Below are 23,390 nucleotides of genomic sequence, written 5' to 3'. Positions count from 1 at the left end.
CTAGTGACAATTTTAGTGCTGATGGTGGCTTTTGAAGATTTTGTGTGTATGTATAGATATCTATATTGTGTGTACAAAAATATAGACCACATACTACTGTGCCTTAGGAGTCATGGAAGGGTAGTTCCAATAGCTGCTTATAAAAGCTAAAGTCAATGGATGCTTAAGTTCTTTATAAAAAATGTGTCCCAATTTGCATATAATCTATGCATAATCTCATATTAAATCACCTCAAAGCCAGGTGGTGGTGGGTAAGCTTTAAATCCATGACTCAGGAGGCAAAGGCAGGGGGATGTCTGTGAGTTCAAGGCAAGTCTGATCTACATAGAGAGTTCCAGAACTAGTCTAGAAGACACAGAGAAATCAAAACAAACAAACAAGAAAGCACCTCGAATCACTTATTAATATCTGATGCTATGAGACCCTATGCAAATAACTATCACACTGTGCTGTTGAAGAATTGACGAGGCTGGGCGGTGGTGGCACACGTCTTTAATCCCAGCACTCAGAAGGCAGAGGCAGGCGGATCTCTGTGAGTTCGAGGCCAGCCTGGTCTAGAGCTAGTTCCAGGACAGGCTCCAAAGCTACAGAGAAACCCTGTCTCGAAAAAAAACAAAAAACAAAGCAAAACAAAAAAAAAGAAAACCCAAAAATAAACAAACAAACAAAACCCACAAAGAAAGGAAAGAAAAGGAAGATGGTCACAGCCTTAGAAAGGTTGAGAACCACTGCTTAAATGGAGGCTCAAGATGAGCAGGGGACCTGAGACAGGGAGTCTGTCAGTGAAGGAGATTAGGTGTCAGAGGCAGGTGAGGACAGCGGGGTTAGGGCTCAGGGTGGACACCTCAGTCAGCAACAGAGAGATCCTCTCCCTCCCCTCTCATTTCCTCCTCTCTTCTTCTTTCTCTTCCCTCCTCTCCCCCCTCTCCCCCTCCCTTCCTCCCTCCCCATTCCTCTCCCTCTCCCTTTCTCCCCTCTTCTGAAACAGTTTCATGAACACCCTGCTGACTCGGGGAGGGCTTCATCGCCCCGCACTTAGAGTGTGGCTAGGGTCACACCTCAGATCAGGTGCTAGAAGGACTAATGAAAGAGGGCGAAGAGGATCCCCAAGTCTGAACAGGAAGGAGGTAAACAGGGCTAAGAGATTGGAGGGGATTCTGGCTATTAGACTTCCAGGAACAGATGACTGACTGCCTAAGGCTGGGAGAGCAAAGGGTGGTGGAGGTGAACCTGGAGGAGGACACAGAACGCTGGCTCGCCGGGATGGGGCCTACAGTGTTCTGTCAGGACAACACGGATCACAGATAACAGGACCTAGACACTCATTCCCAACGCGCTGAAGGGCTTCCCCACCTTTGATACCTGTCCCTTGCCTGCCATTACTGCCCATTCTGAGACAGAGCCCCAGGGAGCTCGAGGAGCTCTTGGCAGCTTCCCAGAACGCCCTCCTCACCTGTCCCTTAGCGCTTGTGCGACTTGGGTTTCTCAACTACTCGACACTAACTAGAGTCTCCTGGGAGGAGGGGTGCTCGTTTGAGAAAATGCCTCCATCAGATGGGCATACGGGCAAGTCTAGGAGGGCATTTTCCTGAATAGATTGATGTGGGCGGCGCTGTCCCCAGGCAGACGCTTCTGCACGCTAAGAAAGCAGGCTGAGCAAGCCCCGGGAGGGAGCAAGCCAGTAAGCAGCACCCCTCCACGTCTCCGCTTCAGTTTCCGCCTCCAGGTTTCTGTCATCAGTTGCTGCCCGACTGTCCTCGGATCTTTGATCTTAAGACTGTAACCTGTACTCCAAATACACCCTTTCCTCCTGTTTTTATCACAGACTGAAACAGAAAGTCAACTCGGCCAGGAGCAGGTAGAGGATTTGAAGGTAGCCAGCCCTGCCTTTCCCACGAGTGACGTTTGGGATGCTTGGGACTCATGGAACTTTCAGTTAACTACCAAGTTGCTTTTGTGTAGCAGGTGTTGTGCTGGCATCGGGGATAGTGTGAGAAAAGGGTCCTCGTCTTTGAAGACCTCATAGGCTGGTGGGGATGTCAGACAGACAACCTAACAGCAAACCCCTGCCGAGCTCTCCCTCCCTCCCTCCCTCCCTCCCTCCCTCCCTCCCTCTTCCTTCTTCCCTTTTCATCTGATAGTTTCCTGCAGCCCAGATGGGCCTCAAGCTTTTCTTTCTTTTTTTCTTTTTTTGAGACAGGGTTTCTCCGTAGCTTTGGAGACTGTCCTGGAACTCGCTCTTGTAGACCAGACTGGCCTTGAACTCACAACTCACAGAGATCCGCCTGGGTGCTGGGATTAAAGGCGTGCACCACCACCGCCCAGCCTGGATGAACTCACACACTCAGCCCTGCTGTGGCTTTCAGAGATGCTCACATCACCTCCCAATCCATCTGAACTAAACATGTCCATCCTCCACCAAGAGAATTTCCTCACTATGACTCCATAGCCAGACACAGTGGTGTTCTATGTCATCTCAGAAACTGGGAGGCTGAGGCAAGAGGATCTTAAATTCAAGTCTAGTCTGGGCTACAAAGTACAAACCTGTTTTAAAAGCATACAAAACCGGGAGCCTAGGAGATTGTAAGACAGGTAAAGGTGCTTGCTGCTAAGCCTGATAACCTGAGTTTCATCCCTGACCCACATGGTAGGAGACAACCAACTCTACCATGTTGTCTGCTGACCTCCATGGCCCTTCCTTGTTCAAATGTGCATGCACCCACAGTGCCCCTCAAAACAAACAAGCAAACAAAAAAATGTGAAACAGAAATAAGGACCAGGGTAGCTTGGCTGATAGAATGCTTAGTGCTTGCCTGGGCTTGAGCCCCAGAAGTGCATGAACTGGGTGTGGCGGTGACACCGGCCATCCCAGCACTGGAAAGGCAGGGGCAGAAAGGTCAGAAGCTTAAGGTCATGCTCAGGGACTCGGTGAATTCCAGACTAGGGTGGGCTGTGGGATACCTGCCTCAACAAACAAAATTGTTCTTGGTGTAGTAGCACATGACTATAATTCTAAAACTTGGGACACCGAGGCAGGAGGATTAATGAGAGCCTTAAAAGTTTTTGCCCTTAAGACTCCCTTTTAGGGGTTCAATTAAAGACACCATGAATAGCTAAAGCGGTTTTAGAAATCTGAGGGTTAAAATCTGAGGGGTAAGAAATCTACTCACAATGGGAATTGTCTGTCCATGTTTCTTTATTCTTCTCTTCAACCCATCATTTCTCATTGTTCCTTCTTGTTCTTCCTTGTTCTGCATTGTTCTTAGTTCTACATCGTTCTTCCTTGTCCTACATTATTCTGCCCATTACAAATGTTCCCAGGCATACATAACCTTAAAACTAGCAATTCCCCAGCCCTAGCAGGTTCCAGGTTCTCCATAGAAAATCAGATAAGAGTTCTCTCTCGTTCTCTCTTTCTGTCTCTCTCTCTGTCTCTTTCTGTCTCTCTCTCTCTCTCTCTCTCTCTCACACACACAGAGAGAGAGAGAGAGAGAGAGAGAGAGAGAGAGAGAGAGAAAGAAAGAGAGAGAGAGACCCACAGACCCACAGGACTGGCTAGTACACACCCGGTGAACTCCTTAATGGAGAAAGTTAGTTAAGAAAGGAATAAAATCACCAGGGAATTCTAGAGGGGAAGGTTAGCGTGCTACACTTCATTTTTAGGTGGTTAGTAAAGGGCTAAAACATTTATTTCCAGTGCTCTGCTTTTTTCCTCTCCCAGCATGCATAGGTAACCAAGCAATCTATGTGAACAGTCAGCTAGAAGCCACGGCTCTTGATCAGATAACAAGTACACCAGACGCTGCAGTTTCTCCAGGCCTACAGGTCTGGAGTACACACCTAAGCAATAAAGACAAGGGGGAGAGCCAGGCCTCTAGATTATCAGTTCCGGGGTGTGCTGTTAACAGCCATTCTGGTTGGTTGGCGATCGGGAAGGAAATTCCTCTCTGGTAGCAGTTAATTATCTCTTCTGCTGTCCTTGAGAGTAAAACAGAACTGTAAATTTCCTGAACTAAAATCATTAGTCAACTGAGGAGAAAGTGGTTAAGAATCTTTTAAGTGGGGTAAAACCAGGACAGCGGCATGGGCAGGGGGTAATTCTGTGTCCTTGGGGCTCTGTGAAAATCCTAAGTGGGATGCTCTACGCCCAGAACCTAAGCAGCGATAAGATAATTACAGGAAGGCGGATCTCTGTGCTTACCTAGGAGAGAGGAACGGGCCTGGCCAGTGGGAAACTGTTTTCACACATAGCCCAAAGACATAGAAAACAGTTCTGAACTAAGGAATTCATCCCCAAATATGTAACAGAAAGGGAGGTCGGCTACAGCAAAAAGCCTACAGCAAAGGACAGCCATTTTATTTACAGAGCAATAACGCCAAATAGCCTTGCCTTTTGCTTCAGCCTTTACCAGATGCCTTGGTTCTGGCAAGTCGCTCGTGAAAAGATGGCTAAGCAATTACTGTATAATGTTGTGGATTATAGCAGTGGATCACCATGGATTCGAGTCTAGCTCAGGATACAAAATAAGATCCTGTCTTAAAACAACAACAACAACAAGAAGCCCTGTAGGGACTGGAGCAATGGCTCGGTGATTAAGAGCACTGGCTGCTCTTCCAGAGGACCCAAGTTTGATTCCCAGCATCTATACGGTGGCTCACAACCATCCAAACTCTGGTGCCAGGTAGTCTGACACCCTCTTTGGTCTCTGAGAGTCCTGAATGCATGTGATGCACAAGCACCAACACATACAAAATAAAAGTAAAAGAAGAAAACTAAGCCATAATAGTACGAGCTCGAGAAATGGCTCAGCAATTGAGAGCACTTTGTTGCCATTGCAGAGGACCGGAGTTCAGTTCCCAGAACTCGTGTTGGGTGGCTTTCAAATGCCTGTACCTCCAGCTCCAGTGAACACACACACACACACACACACACACACACACACACACACACACACAGAGAGAGAGAGAGAGAGAGAGAGAGAGAGAGAGTTAAACTCTGTTAGAAAACAATAAAAGCTGGGAGGTGGCAGTACACGTCTTTAATCCCAGCACTCGGGAGGCAGAGGCAGGTGGATTGCTGTGAGTTCAAGGTCAGCCTGGTCTACAAAGTGAGTTCCTGGCAGTCAGAGATTGAAACCCTGTCTCAAAATAAAAATAAAAATAAAAATAAAAATGCAAAAACGCACAGTTTGCTATGGACGTCACCACACAAGATGTTGCATTTGGGCCACAGGAAAACAAGCAAGTGGGTCCAGCATATAATTAGAGTGTTGCTTTAAGAAGAAGATCAGGTGCTGGTGGGAAGGGGCAGTTGCTGGGCCAGCAGCTGGTGGCGTGGGCTCCAGTCTCACCAGCTGGCTGCCTCCAGGTAGCTGGAGGGCATGTGTGGGCGCGAATTTTGTCTTGAGAGCCCAGGAGAACAGTGGGTGACCAAAGTCCTCTTGAAGCTGGAAGGAGAAGACCAGATACTGGGTCCAGGCCCCACTATGTGCCAATTGGAGCCATTTCTGAAGAGGTCCCTGGTGGTCCTCCTTTTCCTGGGCCTGGCAGAGGCCTGTATCCCTCGTGAAGGTGAGGTTTCCACCCACCCCCATCTCTTCTCGGTGGCATCTTAGGATGGGGAGGCCACTGAGGCTGGACTCAATAAGCAATTCTGAGGTCTACATAGGCTTCCTTGCTTTGGACTTAGGCAGTCCATTTCCCCTGTGGTGAAGGCTGCATGAGTCTTAGGGTTTTGGTCTTAAAGATATCTGTGACTTCATGAGTTTCTAGCTAGTGGCCTTATTCTTGGAGGTACTAGTATCTACGTTAGTCCCAGGCTGGGGGTTGCCCTTGGGGACACTGATGGCTGCACGAGTCCTAGGTCGGCAGCCCTGCTCTGAAGTTCATAGTGTCTACACGAGTTCCTTGCTGGTGGCTCATCCCTGCAGAGGAACATCCTGTCGTCTCCATCTGCACGCCCGTCAGTGACTTTTGCCCACATGGGGCAGAGACCCACCCGTGTCGGTCAGCCTCTTGGCCCCGTCTTCTCATTGTCATAGAATCCCCTGGACTGCCCTGTGTCACTGCAGAGACCACACTTGTACCAATGGAGTCACCAGCCCTATAGCCAGAGTGCAAGGGAGATGCCAGGCCTTTACACTGGGTCCCCTGGACTGCCCTATGTCACTGCAGAGATGGAATTGCGGTGGTGCTGAGAATTAACAGCCTGGTAGCTGGTCCTTTACAATGTCAGGATGCCTACGACTCCACTGGAAAGACGCGAGCCTTATCACAAACAGCACTATCTCCCCAGCTACTATACCTACAGTGCTTTCAAGCTCTAGTTTGCCCTCAATGCTGGGAACAGAGTTGGGGAAAAGCAGGCATAGCTCTGTCTTAATGTGATCCTCATGGTGAACAGATAACCACATAGGGGGCTTTTAGGGGAGACTGATCTGGAAAAGTGACATTTGAGAAGAGACCGCAATAAGGAACAGGAGTTAGCTGACTAAGGGGTTAGAGATTATTTCAGGAAGATGGAACTGCGTGTGTGAAGATGTTGGGTTCGAGGACACGGAGTCCCTTCAAGGCTCCGAGAGCAGTCAGTGTGGCAGAAAGATGGCAGATGGAATGAGGGAATGGGGGGCGAAGGTTCAAGTAAGAACAGAGAGTGTGGGAACAGAATATGAAGGTTGTTGGGGTCATAAGAAGCTGTGTTTGCTCCTCCTCCTCCTTCCCTTTCCCCTCTTTCCTTCCCATTCTTCACCTTCCATTTTAAAAGATCTATCTATCTACCTATCTATATCTATCTGTCTAGCTATCTATCATTATATTTATCTATCATCTATCTATCTATCATTATCTATATCTATCTACCTATCTATATCTGTCTATCATTCTATCTATCTATCTATCTATCTATCTATCTATCTATCTATCTATCTATCTATCTTTCACCTGTCCATCTGTCTGTCTGTCTGTGTGTGCCACAGAGTACATGTGAAGGTCAGAAGACAGTTTTTAGGAATTGGTTCTCTCCTTTCACCATGCAAATCGCAAATCCCAGGAATTGAACTTGGATCCTCAGGCTTTGGTGGGGGACAGTACCTTTACCTGCTGAGTCATCTCGCCCTTCTTCTTCTGAGTTCTCAGTCTTCTCCTGTCTTTCACAATCCTCAAACATTTATATGATTCTGGTCAGTTTGTCTCAGAATGTCTCCTAGACTGAGTTTCCCTGAGGCTTTCCCCATGATTAGACCGACATTATCCATTTGGGGCAAGAATACACCAAAATCACCCTGTGCCCTCATTAGGGGATATAGACAAGTGATTGATGATGGTTTGTTTCTTGCCTATGATGTTCTCTCTGATCTCATGGCAAAGGTTGTTGGGAAGCCAGGCTTCTCCACTACCTATTTATTACTATTTCCCTTCTTGTAACTGGTGAATATATGGGGGAGATACTGAGACTACACATTTCTATTCTTTTTCTTTTCATCTTGGCTAATTAATTTTAGCAGGCACCTGTAGATCTTGCCTTAAGAAGGGATTGCTGGCAGTAGTGACATACACCTTTAATCCCAGCATTCGGGAGACAGAAGCAGTGAGTTCTAGGCCAGCCTGGTCTATAGAGGGAGTTCCAGGTCAGTCAGGACTGCACAGTGAAACTCGGGGTGGGGGGAGCTGCTGTAGTGCAGAGATTTTCTATCCTCTTTACCTGTTCTACACACATTACTTAGAATTCCTAAAGTCCTTGAATGAGACCAATGACTGTTTACAACGAGCACTGGCAAGTGAAGATAAGCAGACAATATCTACAGATATTGTATACATAAGATATACATAAGATAATAAGATACAGCGTGACTCACTGTGTCTGATGAGATTTTTATTTTCCTTTTTTATTATTTTTTCCTTTTTTTCTCTTAAATTTTGTTTTATTTGGGGGGAGGGGTGCAAGGGCTGAGGGCAGATGCGAAGGGATGGAAAAATGAGGAGGATCAAGATACATGATGTAAGAGACACACAGAATAAATACAGTTTAAAAAGAGAAAAGAGAGCTGACTGGGCTAGCAAGGTGGCTCAGTTCTTGAGAGCCCATAATGATGGTTCCAGAAGACCAACCATCACATGGAATGTTTGTTCACTCCTCTACCAGGAACTCTTTTCCCAATCGACTTTGCCAATGTTTATAAAACACAGCTGCCTCCAGTTTATATGTGTCTCCTAAGCCCTAAGCACAGGATGGAGGATGAACCGTGAATGTTGGCTGGCTGGGTGGGTAGATGGAGGCACAAACGGGTAAATGACGGACAAGCAGATGACAGATGGGCAGTGGATGGATGGATGGAAGGAAGGATGGGTGGGCGTATGGAAGGATGGGTTAATGGGTCATGAATAAGTTTAGGAGTGGTTGAGTAGCTGCAGGGTTGTTTAAGTAGATTAGTGGGTAAGTAGATGGATGAAGGATCAGTGGATGGATGATGGACAAGTATGTGATGAATGCAAGGATGGATAGATGGGTGAATGAATGATGGGTAAGTATACAGCGGATGGGTGGGTGGGCAGATGGGTGAATGAATGATGGGTAAGTGTACAACGGATGGGTGGGTGGGCAGATGGGCGAATGAATGATGGACAGGTGTACAGTGGATGGGTGGGTGGGTAGATGGGCAAATGAATGATGGACAAGTGTACAGCAGATGGGTGAGTGTATCGATAAATGGGCAGATGGGCGGGTGGAGTGTATCAAAGGATAATGGATGTACTTATGGGTGTATGAGTAGATGGAGGGTTGGTAAAGTAGGTATATAGGGTGGATGGATCAAAGAATAGATGATGAATAATTATTAATGAATGGGTAGATATATGGAGGGATGAATGAATTGAGATGAACACTGGGTAGATTTATGGGTGTGTGGGTGTAGGGAGGTGTAGTGGAGTAGACAGAAGGGGAAAAAGGTGGCTGGAAGAATGGGTGGATGGATGATGGGTAGATGGGTGGGTAAGTGGATGGGTAGGTGGGTGGGTAGGTGGATGGTAGAGGAGTGGGTGGGGAATTGATCGGTGGAGAATAGGTATGGGGTGGATGGATAGGTAGGTGGGTAATATGCAGATGTGTGGAGATGGTTGGGTAGATGAGTGAACAGGAGGAACTTTGATAGAAACTGTGTATATTAGCTCCAAAACCACGGGTGCTGTGGGTGATCTTGATTATTGTCATGATCTGAGTCTCACATCTAATTCTCTCCCTGCACCTGCTGCCTGGCCTCGTCGGGATCCACACGAATGATGCTTTTGTCTCCAGTTGCAACGGAAGAGAAAAGTAAGAACTGTAGCTACTCCATGTCTGTGTTCTCATAGGTGGCTTCCCTCGGATGCTGTTGGATCTGGAAAACCTGGGAATCCTGGGGAAGGGTGAAGTGTGGCTTCAATCTGCTTTAAGTCTTAGCTTGAGGGTCATAAAATAACTATTAAATAAAATAACTATTAAAAGTAAGCAGCTGCTAGGCATGATGAGACATGCCTGGAATTCTCCTGAAGAAAGGAGAACCGGAGGTCCAAGGTCATCCTCAAGTACACAGTGAGTAGAAGGCTAGCCTGTGCTACCTGAGACTCTGTTTAATAGAAAATAGTTGGACTCTCACATCTGTACCTGCACCTAGTCTGTCATGGTGTGTTGATTTGACTGGCTAGTTAAAATGCAATCTCAACCAGGGAAGGAGTCAGAATGTTGTGCAAATTTTGTTGTAGCCAGGATTCTCCAGAGAACCAGAAAGAACAGACCAGAGAGAATAAACAGAGCATAACGAAATGGAAGTAGATTAGAATAAAAATATAACAGAAGTCAGTTAGTACCAAGTAGTCGTTTAATTCCAGCACTCAGGAGATAGAGGCAAGTGGATCTCTGTGAGTTCGAGGCCAGCCTAGTCCACATAGTGAGCTCCAAACTTTATATAGTTCCAGATATCAAACTCAAGGAAAAGAAAGAATATAATAGAATAATATAAGATAGAGTAGGAAATAGAATACAAAAATAAGATATGATAGAAATAGAAAGAGAATATTAGAACAGACTAGGATGACCTATGATAAGATATAGAATGGAATGGAATGAATATGCAGGTGTGCAGAGACTTATTTGGGGATATTTGCTCACCTGACGATGGAGACTGAGAAGGTGCACAACAGAGCATTCCAAGCAGCTGGGTGCCTTTAATCACAACACCCCGGAGTCAGAGGCCGGTGAATCTCTGTGAGTTTGAGTCCATCTTGGTCTACAAAGTGAGTTCTAGGACAAGCTGCAAAGCTACACAGAGAAACCCTGTCTTGAAAAACAACAACAACAACAAAAAGACAGACCATCTCAAGCTAGAGAACCAGGGAGGTTGGTAGTGTGGCTTAGTCCAAACTCAAAGCCTCAGAAACACAGACACCAATGACATACTTCTCAGTCTAAGGCAAAGGTCCACGGGCCCAGGGATCCACTGACATAAGCCCTGAAGTTCCAAAGGTGCAGAACCTGGGGTTTTTATATCCAAGGGTGGAAGATGAATGAGATTACAGTTCCTCCACCAGCCTACAGAACAGCACACATATCCACTGAGTACCATCTCTTCCAAAACACACCTACAGACACTCGGGGGCCACACATCATCAAAACACACCTACAGACACTCGGGGGCCACACATCATCAAAACACACCTACAGACACTCGGGGGCCACACATCATCCAAAACACACCTACAGACACCCTGGGGCCACACATAATCCACAGCCAATGCCAAGCTACTTAGGCTTCTGATGAGGAGGAGGAAGGACTTGGTGAGACTGACACTGAGAACCACGGATGCCACAATGAGATGAAATCGTGCTTGCCCAACTACCCGAGTGTCCCGTAATTCAGTCAACTGTCACACCTTTGGAAAGTCCCCAGGGATGACTCAATGGTTCTTGCTGGTCCTTGGAGAATAATTTCTTCATGACACAAGGAATAAGGGAAGGTCTCTGAGACTATGGATCCCCAGAGAGTGTGAGCCCTTGTCTTTAGTATTTTTTCTTCTGGTTTTTAAAGACAGGGTTTCTCTGTGTAGCTCTGGCTCTCCTGGAACTCGCTTTGTAGGCCAGGCTGGCCTCGAACTCATAGAGATCCGCCTCCCTCTGCCTCCCGAGGACTGGGATTAAAGGCATGTGCCACCACTGCCCAGCTCCTTATCTAGGCTGGCCTAAAAATTGTGGTAATCCTCCTGCCTCAGCCTCCCAAAGGCTGAGATTTCAGACATGAACCACTATGGTTGGCTCACTTAAAAATATTAAAAAAATATTTCCTGTATCTAACTATCGATGATCAAATAGAATTATGAAAGTACAAAAAGTTTGTTTAATAAATAGATGCAGAGCCTGCTCATAGTGAGGACCAATTGCAAGGCTGTAGTGCTCCATCTGTATAGATATGTGTCTATTTGTCTCTAGGAAAACATGTACAAGTATATTTATATATGCAAGTATGTACATCTGTAAAGCTAGTTATAAAAACACAAGACTAAAGGAGCTGTCTTAGTCAGTGTGCTGTTGCTGTGAGGAGACGCCATGACCACAGCAACTGTATTTTTAAATAATTATTTATTTTTGCTTTATGTGCATTGGTGTTTAATCCGCACGTCTGTCTGTGTGAGGGTGTCAGATCCTGTGGAACTGTAGTTATAGACAGTTGTGAGCTGCCTTGTGGATGCTGGGAATTGAACCCTGGGTTCTCTGGAAGAGTGGTTAGTGCTCTTAACTGCTGAGCCAGCTCTCCAGGCTGACACAGCAGCTCTTACAAAGGCAAACATTTAGTTGGGGCTGGCTTACAGACATGACGCTGGAGAAGGAGCTGAGAGTTCTACATCTCCATCAGCAGGCAGCAGGAAGAGCTAGACTTTGGGCCTGGCTTGAGCATTTGAAATCTCAAAGCCCACGCCTCGTGACACACTTCCTCCAACAAGACCACGCTCACTTCAGCAAAACCATACCTTATAATAGTGCATCTCCCTGGTGACCAATCATTCAAATCTATAAACCTATAGGGGGTCATTCTTACTACAGGAGGGTTATGGATGATTTTCGCAATCAGTGTTACCACCGTTATGACCTTTCTAAAATTATCTGCACCTGTATAACAATGGACATGTAACTATTCCGTGAAGGAACAAAGAAGTTCATGGGGAGACTGAGGTAGTTTGCAGAAGTATTAACCCTATCCTCTTTTTTGCCTGTTTTTCATGCTGACTCTCTGGCTCCTGGTTCTTCTTCCAGTCAAATGTAAGTCCCAATCTTTCTATATAAGCAAGGATTGGGGTGGGCAGTCAGATCAGGGAGATGGAAGAGAGAGGCAAACATCTGGTCGTCACCTTCTGCGGGAGCAGATTCAGAGCTTGGCCATTCAACCTAGATCTGAAGGTCATGGGATGGGAAAGGGATCATCTTCAAGGCCAGCCATTCTCTTAGGTCTTGTAGGAATGATGCTTGGAAGAGAGGAAGAAAGAGTCCTTGGTTTCCATGACTTTGATATTAACGTCCGTAGTGTCAGTGAAGTGGCTTGGTTAGGAGCTCATTCTGTGTACGGTCAGGCTGGACTGTGTATACACTGCTGCATTTCAGGGCAGACAGGCCTTCTTTTCTAAGAAGTAACCATCTCAGCCTCCAGCCGAGAACAGGAGGTAACAGCTGTTTTGGAGATCATATTCTGCTAAACTCCTGGAAGTCACGTGGAACAGGGAGGATTTAGATTCCTCACATACATAACTGGTACCCCAGAGTCCTCACTTCTGCAGTAAATGTGTCTTAAAGTTCGTCATTCTGGTTCCTGACCCTTTGGGGGGGATCTCTGGGGTGCACTGAGGGATGATACATAAAGGATGACTTAACTGATTCCATATTCCTTCTCAACTTTGACTGGACAAATGTTGGCATTGGTCCTGGCTCATCCCCTTCTCCCTGATGCTCCCGTGCCTACAGTGCTGAAAGGTAAGAGTCTCAATCTATTTCCTTCTCCATGTGCTCTAGTTGCCTTTGCCCCCATAGAAATAGCATCAGATGGCTTTCAACCAGCATTTCCCCTCCTGTGTCCACAGCCCAGCTTCTGATCTAGGGACTAAAGGGAATCTGAGAACCTAGAATACCTCCTTTGATAGAATTCAAACACCATTCTTTTCCCTCCAAAAAAAAAAAAGCAACATTTTTTCCTTGGTCCAAATGTTCCTGGCTTGCATCTTGATGAGCACAAGATCAAGGCAAACTCAGCCAAGAAAGAAAAGAATAAAGAAACAACCGCCCCCCCCCCGCAGCAGGCAGGGACAGATAGTAGTGATTTGCAGAGCAGAGCCCTCCTCCAACACAGTTCACACACAGTCAAAAAGGAAAGCACTTGAGGGAAGACGCAATTCCCAGTATGCTTAGATAGAACCGTTGAAGGTTCTATCTAAAGAAGTGACCATGGAAGACACATTGTGAGGCATGTTTAGCTCACCAGCATGTTAGAAAATGTTAAAGATGTTCAAGGTCCTCCCCCACTCCATCCAGGTCTATAAAGGTGAGCATCCAAACAAACCAGGCTCCCATAAAGTCAGTCCATGCAGTAGAATCAAAACCCAGTGCCATTGTCCTTGGATTCTCAGTCAGCCTTCATTGCTAGCCACATTCAGAGTGCCCAGTTTGACCACACAGGGCAGGGAACCTTGACTGCTCTTAGGACTAGAAAGGGAGGGGTAGGTGGGAAGGGGGAGGGAGGGAAAGGGGAGACGGGGAGGAGGTGAAAATTTTTAATAAATAAATATATAAATAAATAGTTAAAGATGTTGGCCAGGGATACATCTGAGCATGTTCAGTTTGAATCACATACGTGGTGGAGAGGAATGTTTCTGAGCATCTCGACCTGTGTCTTAAGATGATTGACAGGAACGTCTCTGAGCATGCTCTGTTTGCATCATAAAGACAGTGGGCTGGGGTCTTTCTGGTATGTTATCTTTCATCATGAAATTTTCTTTGTTTTTGTTTTGTTTTGTTATTTTAAAGACAAGGTTTCACTGTGCAACCTTGGCTGGTCTGGGACTCACACTGTAGACCAGGCTGGTCTTGCACTCTCAGAAATCTACCTGTCTCTGCCTCCCAAATGTGGATATTAAAGGCCTGCACCACCATATCTGATTAATCACAAAATTTTCATTGAAAAAAGTGAAAGGAGAGTTTGAAGGAGTTTGTCTCTAAACAGGCCTTCCTTGCTAATACAAGCTTCAGAATGGGACAGAAACAGAAGCCATTTGGCCAGAGAGCAAACTCTAGATCTACCCTAGATCTAATTTGGCCAGAAAAAGTCACATGGGTTGGGAAGATGGCTCAGTGGTCAGTGTGCTTACTGAAAGCATTAAGACATGAGCTTGGATCTCCAGAGTCCATCAAAAAGCCCACGGGTATGGGATCTCAGCTGTGATCCCAGCTCCAGAAAGCATCATTAGCGATCCCCAAACCAAGCTGAGGTGAACCTAGCACCTTGCTCTGCAGCCATCAAAGAGCTCCTTCCAGCATGGCTGCAGGCAAGCTGCTGGGCTGCCATCCTCAGCTCACTAAGTTCGCCCCAGTCTGCTGCAAAGGGACTCTTGGGAATCGCAGGGACTCGGAGCCTTATCTCGTCAGGAGCCATTGTAGATTCCACTTTCCAACATGTTCCCAGCCCCCAGCGTCTGACCTTGCTTTCACTTTCTAATTATGGCTTTGTCTCTCTGACCCATCCAACTCAATGTTCTGCTCTTCATGTATAATCTTGGCCACCACGTCACCCCTCCTGGTCCTGCTGCCATCAGGAATCCTGGGTAAGTGTGTGAATCCCATTGACAATGTCATGGACTGCGAAGTTCAATGGAAGACTTTGAGCAAGAATTTGTGGGCCGGGAGACAGTTGTAGTGGTGAATACCTTTAACCCCAGCCACTCAGAAGGGAGAGACAGGGACTGTGTGAGCTCGAGACCAGCCTGGTCTACATAGAGAGTTCCAGAACTATGGGCTACATAGACCCTGTCTCCGAGAATTAAAATTGTGGACTGCACTGAAGGTTGTCTTTTAACCTCCACACACACACCATGCTACATGTACACACACACATACACACACACACACACACACACACACACACACACACGTGCATATATTTAAAGGGTTGACAAGATGGATCAGGAGGTAGAAGTTCTTGCTGCTTGATGACCTGACCTCATCCTAGAGACATGGTAAAGGCAGAGAACCCAACTCCTGCATGTTGTCCTCTGCCCCTCATGTACCCAGTGTGGTAAGAGCAGCTCCTCACTCTTAAAGACCGGAGCAGGGGCTGGAGAGATGATGACTCCGTGGTTAGGAGCACCTACTGCGCTTCCAGAGGATCTGAGTTCAGGTCCCAACAGCCATGTCCAGCAGCCCATGACTGCTTATGACTCCAGCTCCAAGGGAGCCGTCACCCTCCTCTGGTCTCAGCAGGCATTGCACTCACCCGTACACACCCACACACATACACGTGAGAAAAACTTAAAAATTAAGTCTTGGGGGGAAAGTGACAAGATAGATGGCTCCTTAACAGCATCGGAGGTTGATCTTCGGCCTCAATGTGCACACGCGTGTATATGTCACACCTGAGCACACATACACATAGAAAATTGCTATGATTTTAGCATGTGTTATATTCTGATGATGGAAACCCAAAGATGGAATTAATTCAGAATCTAGTGGGGGTCCTTCCTGGTCATGTACTGTATGACACCCATATGCTGGGTGAGTGAGGATATGTGGTGGTACCCTGTCACCACATATCAGTGCCAGAACCCAAACCTCAGTTTGAGGAAGTCCATGCTATGATGTTTGCTCAACGATTAAATTGCCTTCTGACTTGATGTTCAGACCACACTGGAGGCAAACAGGGCCTTCTATAACTGCGCTGGGACAAGGAATTGAGACGCTTAAGGAAATTCTAAATCAGTGGTTCTCAACCTTCTTAATGTTGTGCCCCTTTAATACAGTTCCTCATGTTGTGGTGCCCCCAATCCTAAAATTATTTTCATTGCTACTTCACATTGTAATTTTGCTACTGTAACAAATTGTAATGTAAATACCTGACATGTGGACAGTCTTAGGCAACGCCCGTGATAGGGACATTTGACCCCCAGGTTGAGAACCACTGCTCTAACTTGTTTTGATCCTAGCTGATCAATGGGTTTTCCTTTTCTCCATTAGTTAAAGAGAAACTCTGCGAATTTGAGGCTAGCCTGGTCTACAGAGCAAGCTCTGTCTACAGAACAGCCAGGGCTGCACAGAGAGACCCTGTCTCAGAAAAAAACAGGAGAATAGTTTGGCACACAGTGAAAGCTAAATACAGGTGTTGTAGATTTTTCAGGTAGGGGAGGAACTCTGAGACGGGCAGGAGAGCTGGGGTCTGGGGTTTTTATTTGGGGAGTTTAGGGTGTCTCATCTGGTAATTCTTCCTTTAGCCTGCTTTCTTTTGGTCTGAAGTTGTCTATGTGTCTCTTCTGGAGCAGGGACTGAGTCTCTGTCAATTCCAGCAATGCAGAGGTGCCTGAATGGTTGACTGGCTGGGGTCAGAGTGGGTGTCCCGACCTCCTTTGCTCTAGGGGTATAATAGGTCCAAAGAGATCCGCCTTACATGAGGGAAGATGGGCTCCATCTCAGAGAGACAAAAAATGCTGGGAGAAAAAGTCACAGAGAAATGGAAACCTACAGCCTATTGTTGAGGGGTGGGGGGAAACCACTTAAAAAACAAACAGACTAGGTTTATAATGCTCCACCTCCTGCCTTCCTAAGTGGCCTTGGCACCACAGCCATACTTCCCCCAGAGGGTTGGTTGAGTCCCTTGGACTGGAAAAATCCATTCATTGTGGATTTTCCTTCTGTTGCAATTGCTGTGTGTGTTGATATCATTTGTTTTTGTTTGTTTCGCTTTTTGTTTTTTTCCCTCCTTCCCCAGGGCTGATGAGCAGACTGTCCCCGGATGGTAAGTGTGGATCTATTTATGTCCTCAGCCTTTACTCTTTCTTGTCAATGGGTTACACAGACCTTGCGAGGCTACAGAATGCCTCATATATTACCCAGTTCCATGCTTTGTTTATTTGGCTTTAAGTTAAAACTAAAATATATTGATATTAAAAGAGAACATGTGTAGAGGCATGCATGTGGGGGTCAGAAGAAACCTGGAAGGGAGTTGGTTCCTCCTATCCACTGTGTGGGTTCCAGGATTAGAATTTAGTTCTTCAGGCTTGCTAGCAAGCACCCTTACATGCTGACCCATCTTGTTCCTAAATATTTGGTGTGTGTGTGTTGGGGGTATACACACCTGTGCAAGCATGCAAAGACCAGGGGAGGACACTGGGTCTTCTATTCTGTGTCTTCCAGTCTTATTTACATGAGTACTTTCACGAGATGGTCTCTCATTAAACCTGGGGCTCACTGTTTTTAGGTTGACTCAGACCAGCAAGTGCCTGTGAAATCACCTGGCGCGAGTGAGAAGGAAACACAGAACACGCAACAAACCTGCTTAGAGTTTATTAGAGGGGGCGTGTACAGGCCTGGGGAAGACAGTGTGCAGAGAGAGAGAGAGAGAGAGAGAAAGAGAGAGAGAGAGAGAGAGAGAGGAAGATGGCGCATCCAGTATGTGCACAGGGGGTTGATGTGGCTACATCACACGCAGGTGATGGGGTTCATGCATGCGCGCAAGGGCTTAGCTGAGTCATATGTAGATGATGTAACCACGCATGCATGCAAGGCATTAGTTGAGTCATACGTGGATGATGCAATCCACACCGCACATGGGTCATGTGGTGCCCTTTAACATCTCCGAGGGCCATTAGGCACTTCTGCCTCAGGGTTTGTCTGCACATGCATGGCCCCTAGAACCCGGAAGTATCAGCCTTATTGTGACTGAAATCTTTACATTACAGGATCCTTCCGTATGGCATCTTCCTAGTATTGGGATTACAGGCGCAGCTGGCCTTAGTCAGTTTTTTGCATGGGTGCTAAGGGAACTGGAACTTAGTTGGATCCTTAGACTCTTGTTTGAGGTAGGAACAATCTGCTTCTCTCTTCCTGGAGTACAAAGTCTGAATATTAAACACACCTGTTGACAATAACCTTGAGAGAGCAGAACTCTCACTTAAATGTAGGTGAGACCTTTGTTTGAGGTTGAAGCACAATTAACCTTGAAGGAACTGGAGGTAAGTTCCAATTCTCTGACCTTTGGTCAACATGGAAATAGGCTCACATTGCCGGGCCTCCACATGTATGTGTAAACCAGTGGTTCTCGATCTTCCTAATGCTGCGACCCTTTAATACAGTTCCTCATGTTGTGGTGACCTCCAACTACAAAATTATTTTGTTGCTACTTCATAACTGTAACTTTACTGCTGCTATTATGAATCTTTTTTTTTTTTTGAGACCAGGTTTTTGTGTAGCTTTGGAGCCTGTCCTGGAACTAGCTCTTGTAGACTAGGCTGGCCTTGAATTTACAGAGATCCACCTGTCTCTGCCTCCCAAGTGCTGGGATTAAAGACGTGCACCACCATCTCCCAGTTTGCAGTTATGAATTTTAATGTAAATACCTGGTATGCCAGATAGCTGAAATGTGACCCTAACTAAATGGGCCATGACCCACAGGTTGAGAACCACTGGTATAAGCCATTATGATATAGTAGGATAGTATTCCATTAACATCTATACAATCAGCTTGGAGTGGAGAGTGGGTCAGGTCAGAATCACTGGGGACTTGGGGACAAAGTAGCAAGTGACAAAAATTCAGCAACCGTCAGCAAAATGGCTCACTGGGCAAAGTTGCTTACTGTTTAGCATGATGACCCGAGTTCAGTCCTCAGAAGCTACATGGTGGAAGGAGAGAGCCGACGCCTTCGAGATGCCCTCTGTTCAGTCCTCAGAAGCTACATGGTGGAAGGAGAGAGCCGATGCCTTCGAGATGCCCTCTGAGCTCCACATGTGTGCCATGATGCACACATGCCCCCATTAATTAAAAGGAGAGGAAAATAAAACTAACTGGAGTGTTTCACATCTGTGACTCCAGCACTGAGGGGCAGAAGCAAGAGGGTTTTAAGTTCAAGGACAGTCTAGATACATGGTAAATCCCAGGCTGTATCTTTTGCTTTTCTCGTGGCAGCGACAGAATACTCCAAGCTCCGAGAAGGGAGGGTTTATCCAGTTTACAGTTTGAGAGGGTCGCATGTGGGGGAAACCATGGTGTTGGGAAACTGAGGCAGCTGGTCACGTTTTGCATGCACAGTCAGGAAGCGGAGGGTGATGACTGCAGATGCACGGGTCGCATACTCATTTCATACAGCCCATGGGATGATTCATCTCCTTAAATGAGCTAAAGGGTTTTCAGATCTTCTCCATGTTTTTCTAAGATGGGGAGATGCCATGCCATGGTTTTACAGTGTGTGTGTGTGTGTGTGTACACGCACACATGTGTGTTGTCCAGGGAAACTTCAGTTCTAACAATGACATTTCTCATTCTGGAATCTTTCATATGAAGGTTATTTCTTCTACTTCAATTCCATTTTTTTTTTTTGAGTCAAAATCTCCTGTGCAACCCCAACTGGTCTTAACCTTCAGTCCACCTGCGTCTGCTCCTGAGTGGTGCTATCACATGGGTGCACCGCCTGAATATGATTCCATTGCATATATGTGCAGCGTATGTAGGTGTGAATGTTAGTGTGTGCATGGGTGTGTAAATCCACACATGTTCCTGTGGAGGTCAGAGGTCAGTGTCAGCTGTCTCCTGCAGTTGCTCTCCACAGTGGTTTTTCTTGAGACAGACTATCTTCACTGAACCTGGACTTCACTGTTTCTTTTCATTTTTTAAAATATATTTATTTTTGTCTTATGTATACGACTGTTTTGTCTACATGTGTATCTGTGAATCATTTGCATGCAGTACACACAGGGGCCAGAAGAGGGCATTAGATAGGCTGAAGCCAGGAGTTACACGAAGTTGTGAGCCTCTCTGTGGGTGCTAGGAATCAGAACTTTGGCAAAATCAGTGTTCTTTTTTATTTATTTTACTTTATTTATTTAACTTATTTTACTTTATTTATTTGTTTGTTTGTTTTGTTTTTTTCGAGACGGGATTTCTCTGCTGGGATTAAAGGCATGTGCCTTCGCTGCCCAGCTCAGCCAGCGCTCTCTTAACTTCTGAGCCACCTTTCCAAAGCTTTCCTGGTTTTGTTTTTATGTTGAGGAAATGGAGGAAAAGTGTTGTGCAGCTAGGAGGTGAATTAACCAAGATTTGAACACATCCCTGTTGGGCCCTAAAGCCCACGTACCAAGGAGGGGTCACCCCAAGAGACCACCGTCACACCACAGTTGATGCAAAAGCAAGAGGAATTTTATTTACTGCCACGACAGGGCCCCTCAGCCTCGGGGGGAGAAGGACCCCGAGTGGCTGTTGCAGGCTACTTTTAAAGGAAAAAAACCACAGAATCAAAGGGGAGTCCAGGAGTCATTTGTCAACTATTGTGACTAGCTCATTTAATAGTCAGATAACTATAATTGGTCAAAGCCATGGGTTAGTTGAGCAAGGAGGAACATCTGCAGGTCATCTTCAGGTTGTTTTGCCCCAGTTCCAGGAACTGGGTCTATTGAAAAAAAAAAAACTGCAGAGGGTTGAAAAGTACCTGGGAAACGCTTGGGTGATTATCAGGTTCCTGGTTCCCAGGGAAGGAGGGGCAGTAATGCTGAGATGGCGCAGAGTCTTTCACCCCTTCCTCTTAGAATGGACTCTAGGATGCAAAGATGACTCACGTCCTGGCATTATCCACCCATCCATAATCTTGTCTCTTGGCCCTTTCACAGCTGAGTTCTTTCCAGGCAGGGTCATCTTTTCTTCCATTCGGTTAATCCCTGCTCATCTTTCAGGTTTCAGACAAAACATCATATCCTCCTCCAAGATGCCTCCCCTGGTAACCACTCCAGGTCAGCAGCCACCACCCCTTTATAAGGTCCTGCCACGCCCTTCAGGTTACCTCTGTCCCCTTCCTCTATAAGTTCCTGGAAAGCCATGGATATTGTTCATTGGGATAGATACTGTCTCACCCTAATCTTCTTATGCCTGGATGCAGTAGGTGTCCCACAGATGTCTATTAGGAGAAGGGAGCCTGCAGACTCAAGTCCCCGTCTTTCCCTGTAAATCGAGAGAACTGAGTGGCCTGCTTTCTGACAGTGTTCTCATCTCTGGTCTTTGACTGGTCAGGGATGCTTATTGGGCGGTAAAACTATTAATCTCTCTCTCTCTCTCTCCCTCCCTCCCCTACCCCCACCCTCACTTCCACCCCCCCCTCCATCTCTCTTCACCCCTGTTGAACATGGCTGCTTTCATTTCTCCTTACAGACAGGACGGAGGAAGAAAGTAAGTACTTTGAAAGTTTGTGACTGCCAACTTCTCACCCCCTCCCTGCCCCCATATTGCCAGGGATTGAACTCAGAACCTCATGTGTGCTGGGAAGGTATTCTGCTACTGAACCTCACTGGGGGATTCTAGACAAGTGCTGTACTGATGAGCTACACCCCAGAAGCATTTCTTCTATTTTTAAACAAGTTCTCACTAAGCTTCCTAGGATAGCATGATTCAACTCTGTCTCAAAATAAAAAGTAAAAAGAGAGAATTGCTCAGTGGTAGAGTCCCTGCCTAGAATCCCCCAGTGAAAGGCTGAGGGTGTGGCTCAGTGGTAGAGCCCCTGCCTAGAATCCCCCAGTGAAAGGTTGGGGGCATGGCTCAGTGGTAGAGCTCCTGCCTAGAATCCCCCAGTGAAAGGTTGGGGGCATGGCTCAGTGGTAGAGCCCCTGCCTAGAATCCCCCAGTGAAAGGCTGAGGGTGTGGCTCAGTGGTAGAGCCCCTGCCTAGAATCCCCCAGTGAAAGGTTGGGGGCATGGCTCAGTGGTAGAGCTCCTGCCTAGAATCCCCCAGTGAAAGGCTGGGGGTGTGGCTCAGTGGTAGAGCCCCTGCCTAGAATCCCCCAGTGAAAGGCTGGGGGTGTTGCTCAGTGGTAGAGCCCCTGCCTAGAATCCCCCAGTGAAAGGCCGGGGGTGTGGCTCAGTGGTAGAGCTCCTGCCTAGAATCCCCCAGTGAAAGGCTGGGGTGTGGCTCAATGGTAGAGCTCCTGCCTGGAATCCCCCAGTGAGAGGGTGGGGGTGTGGCTCAGTGGTAGAGCTCCTGCCTAGAATCCCCCAGTGAAAGGTTGGGGGTGTGGCTCAGTGGTAGAGCTCCTGCCTAGAATCCCCCAGTGAGGGGGGGGGTGTGGCTCAGTGGTAGAGCTCCTGCCTAGAATCCCCCAGTGAAAGGTTGAGGCTGTGGCTCAGTAGTAGACTGCTCTGCTAGCATATACAAGGTCCTAAACTGAATGCCCAGCACCACAACAAAAATGTTTGCTAGAGCAAGTAATTCACAAGTTAGGCAGTGAAAAACTTGCCACGGGGGCATTTTGGATTAGGGATGATCGACCCATGCAGGAGCTGATGGGAAGTGGCTCAAGTTAGACTTCATACTGCCCACAGCTGAGGTTAGGCTGAGACCACTGGAGAATGGTGGCTTTGTCTGCTCGGGGATCCTGCAGACCTGTCTCCTCTCAAGTTTTTTTCACAGAACACAAGAACAATTGTTAAATACTTTAAAAAACATTTTATGAGGGAAAAAAATGGAAGGTACCAGGGACAGAAGGAACTAATATTCATTCTATTCCCTTGCCCGTTCTTTTCCACATTGACCTTCGGTTCTGCTTCCAACCCGCCGTCCAGTGAAAAGTAAGTTACTTTTCCTTTTATGACTGATGTCCTTTGGTGTTTGGTGGAAGAGTCTCTATATGTACTCTCTATATAACCAGTGATGACCTCAAACTCTTGACCGTGTCTCAGCCTCTGCGGTGCTGGGACTACAGGTGTGCACTACCATACCTAGCACAGGAAATGGTTTCTACAGCTTCTCCCTTCTGCTGGGTAACTTGGAAGGAGGGGGGAGCAAAAAAGCAGGGAGCCACACCTTTATCCCAGCCCTCATGGTGGTCCACACCTTTATCCCAGCCCTCATGGTGGTCCATGCCTTTATCCCAGCCCTCATGGTGATGTATGCTTTTATCCCAGTCCTCTGGAGACTGGAAATTAGCAGCTCAAGGCTACAGCAGCTACATATTGAGTTTGAGGTTAGCCTGGGCTACATAAGGTTCCATCTCAAAGAAAAAAATAGAAAGAAAAAGGGGAGGGGAGAAAAAAAGAGAGGGGATGGGAAGAGAAGAGAAAACTGTTTTCTGGGGTTTTTGTTTTGCTTTGTTTTGTTGTTGGGTTTTTTGTTTGTTGGTTGGTTTGGTTTGGTTTTTTGTTTTGA

General features: G+C 46.7%; 1 protein-coding gene across 1 annotated transcript in view; it reads left to right on the top strand.

Moving 5' to 3' along the window:
- The first annotated feature begins 5,486 nt into the window (after positions 1-5,486).
- The window catches only part of Eddm13 (epididymal protein 13), a 31,779-nt gene continuing 13,875 nt past the window's right edge, over positions 5,487-23,390 (top strand). Inside the window, exons 1-7 of the mRNA XM_087909258.1 lie at positions 5,487-5,571; positions 9,290-9,307; positions 9,708-9,717; positions 13,719-13,732; positions 16,983-17,009; positions 20,933-20,989; positions 21,405-21,437. Of these exons, the coding sequence (XP_087765384.1) occupies positions 5,487-5,571; positions 9,290-9,307; positions 9,708-9,717; positions 13,719-13,732; positions 16,983-17,009; positions 20,933-20,989; positions 21,405-21,437 (244 nt within the window). The remainder of the gene's footprint in view (positions 5,572-9,289; positions 9,308-9,707; positions 9,718-13,718; positions 13,733-16,982; positions 17,010-20,932; positions 20,990-21,404; positions 21,438-23,390) is intronic.

This window comes from Myodes glareolus, chromosome 1, assembly GCF_982192425.1.
Source record: "Myodes glareolus chromosome 1, mMyoGla1.1, whole genome shotgun sequence".
NCBI classification, from domain to species: Eukaryota; Metazoa; Chordata; class Mammalia; order Rodentia; family Cricetidae; genus Myodes; species Myodes glareolus.
This window is presented reverse-complemented; position numbering and strand designations above follow the sequence as displayed.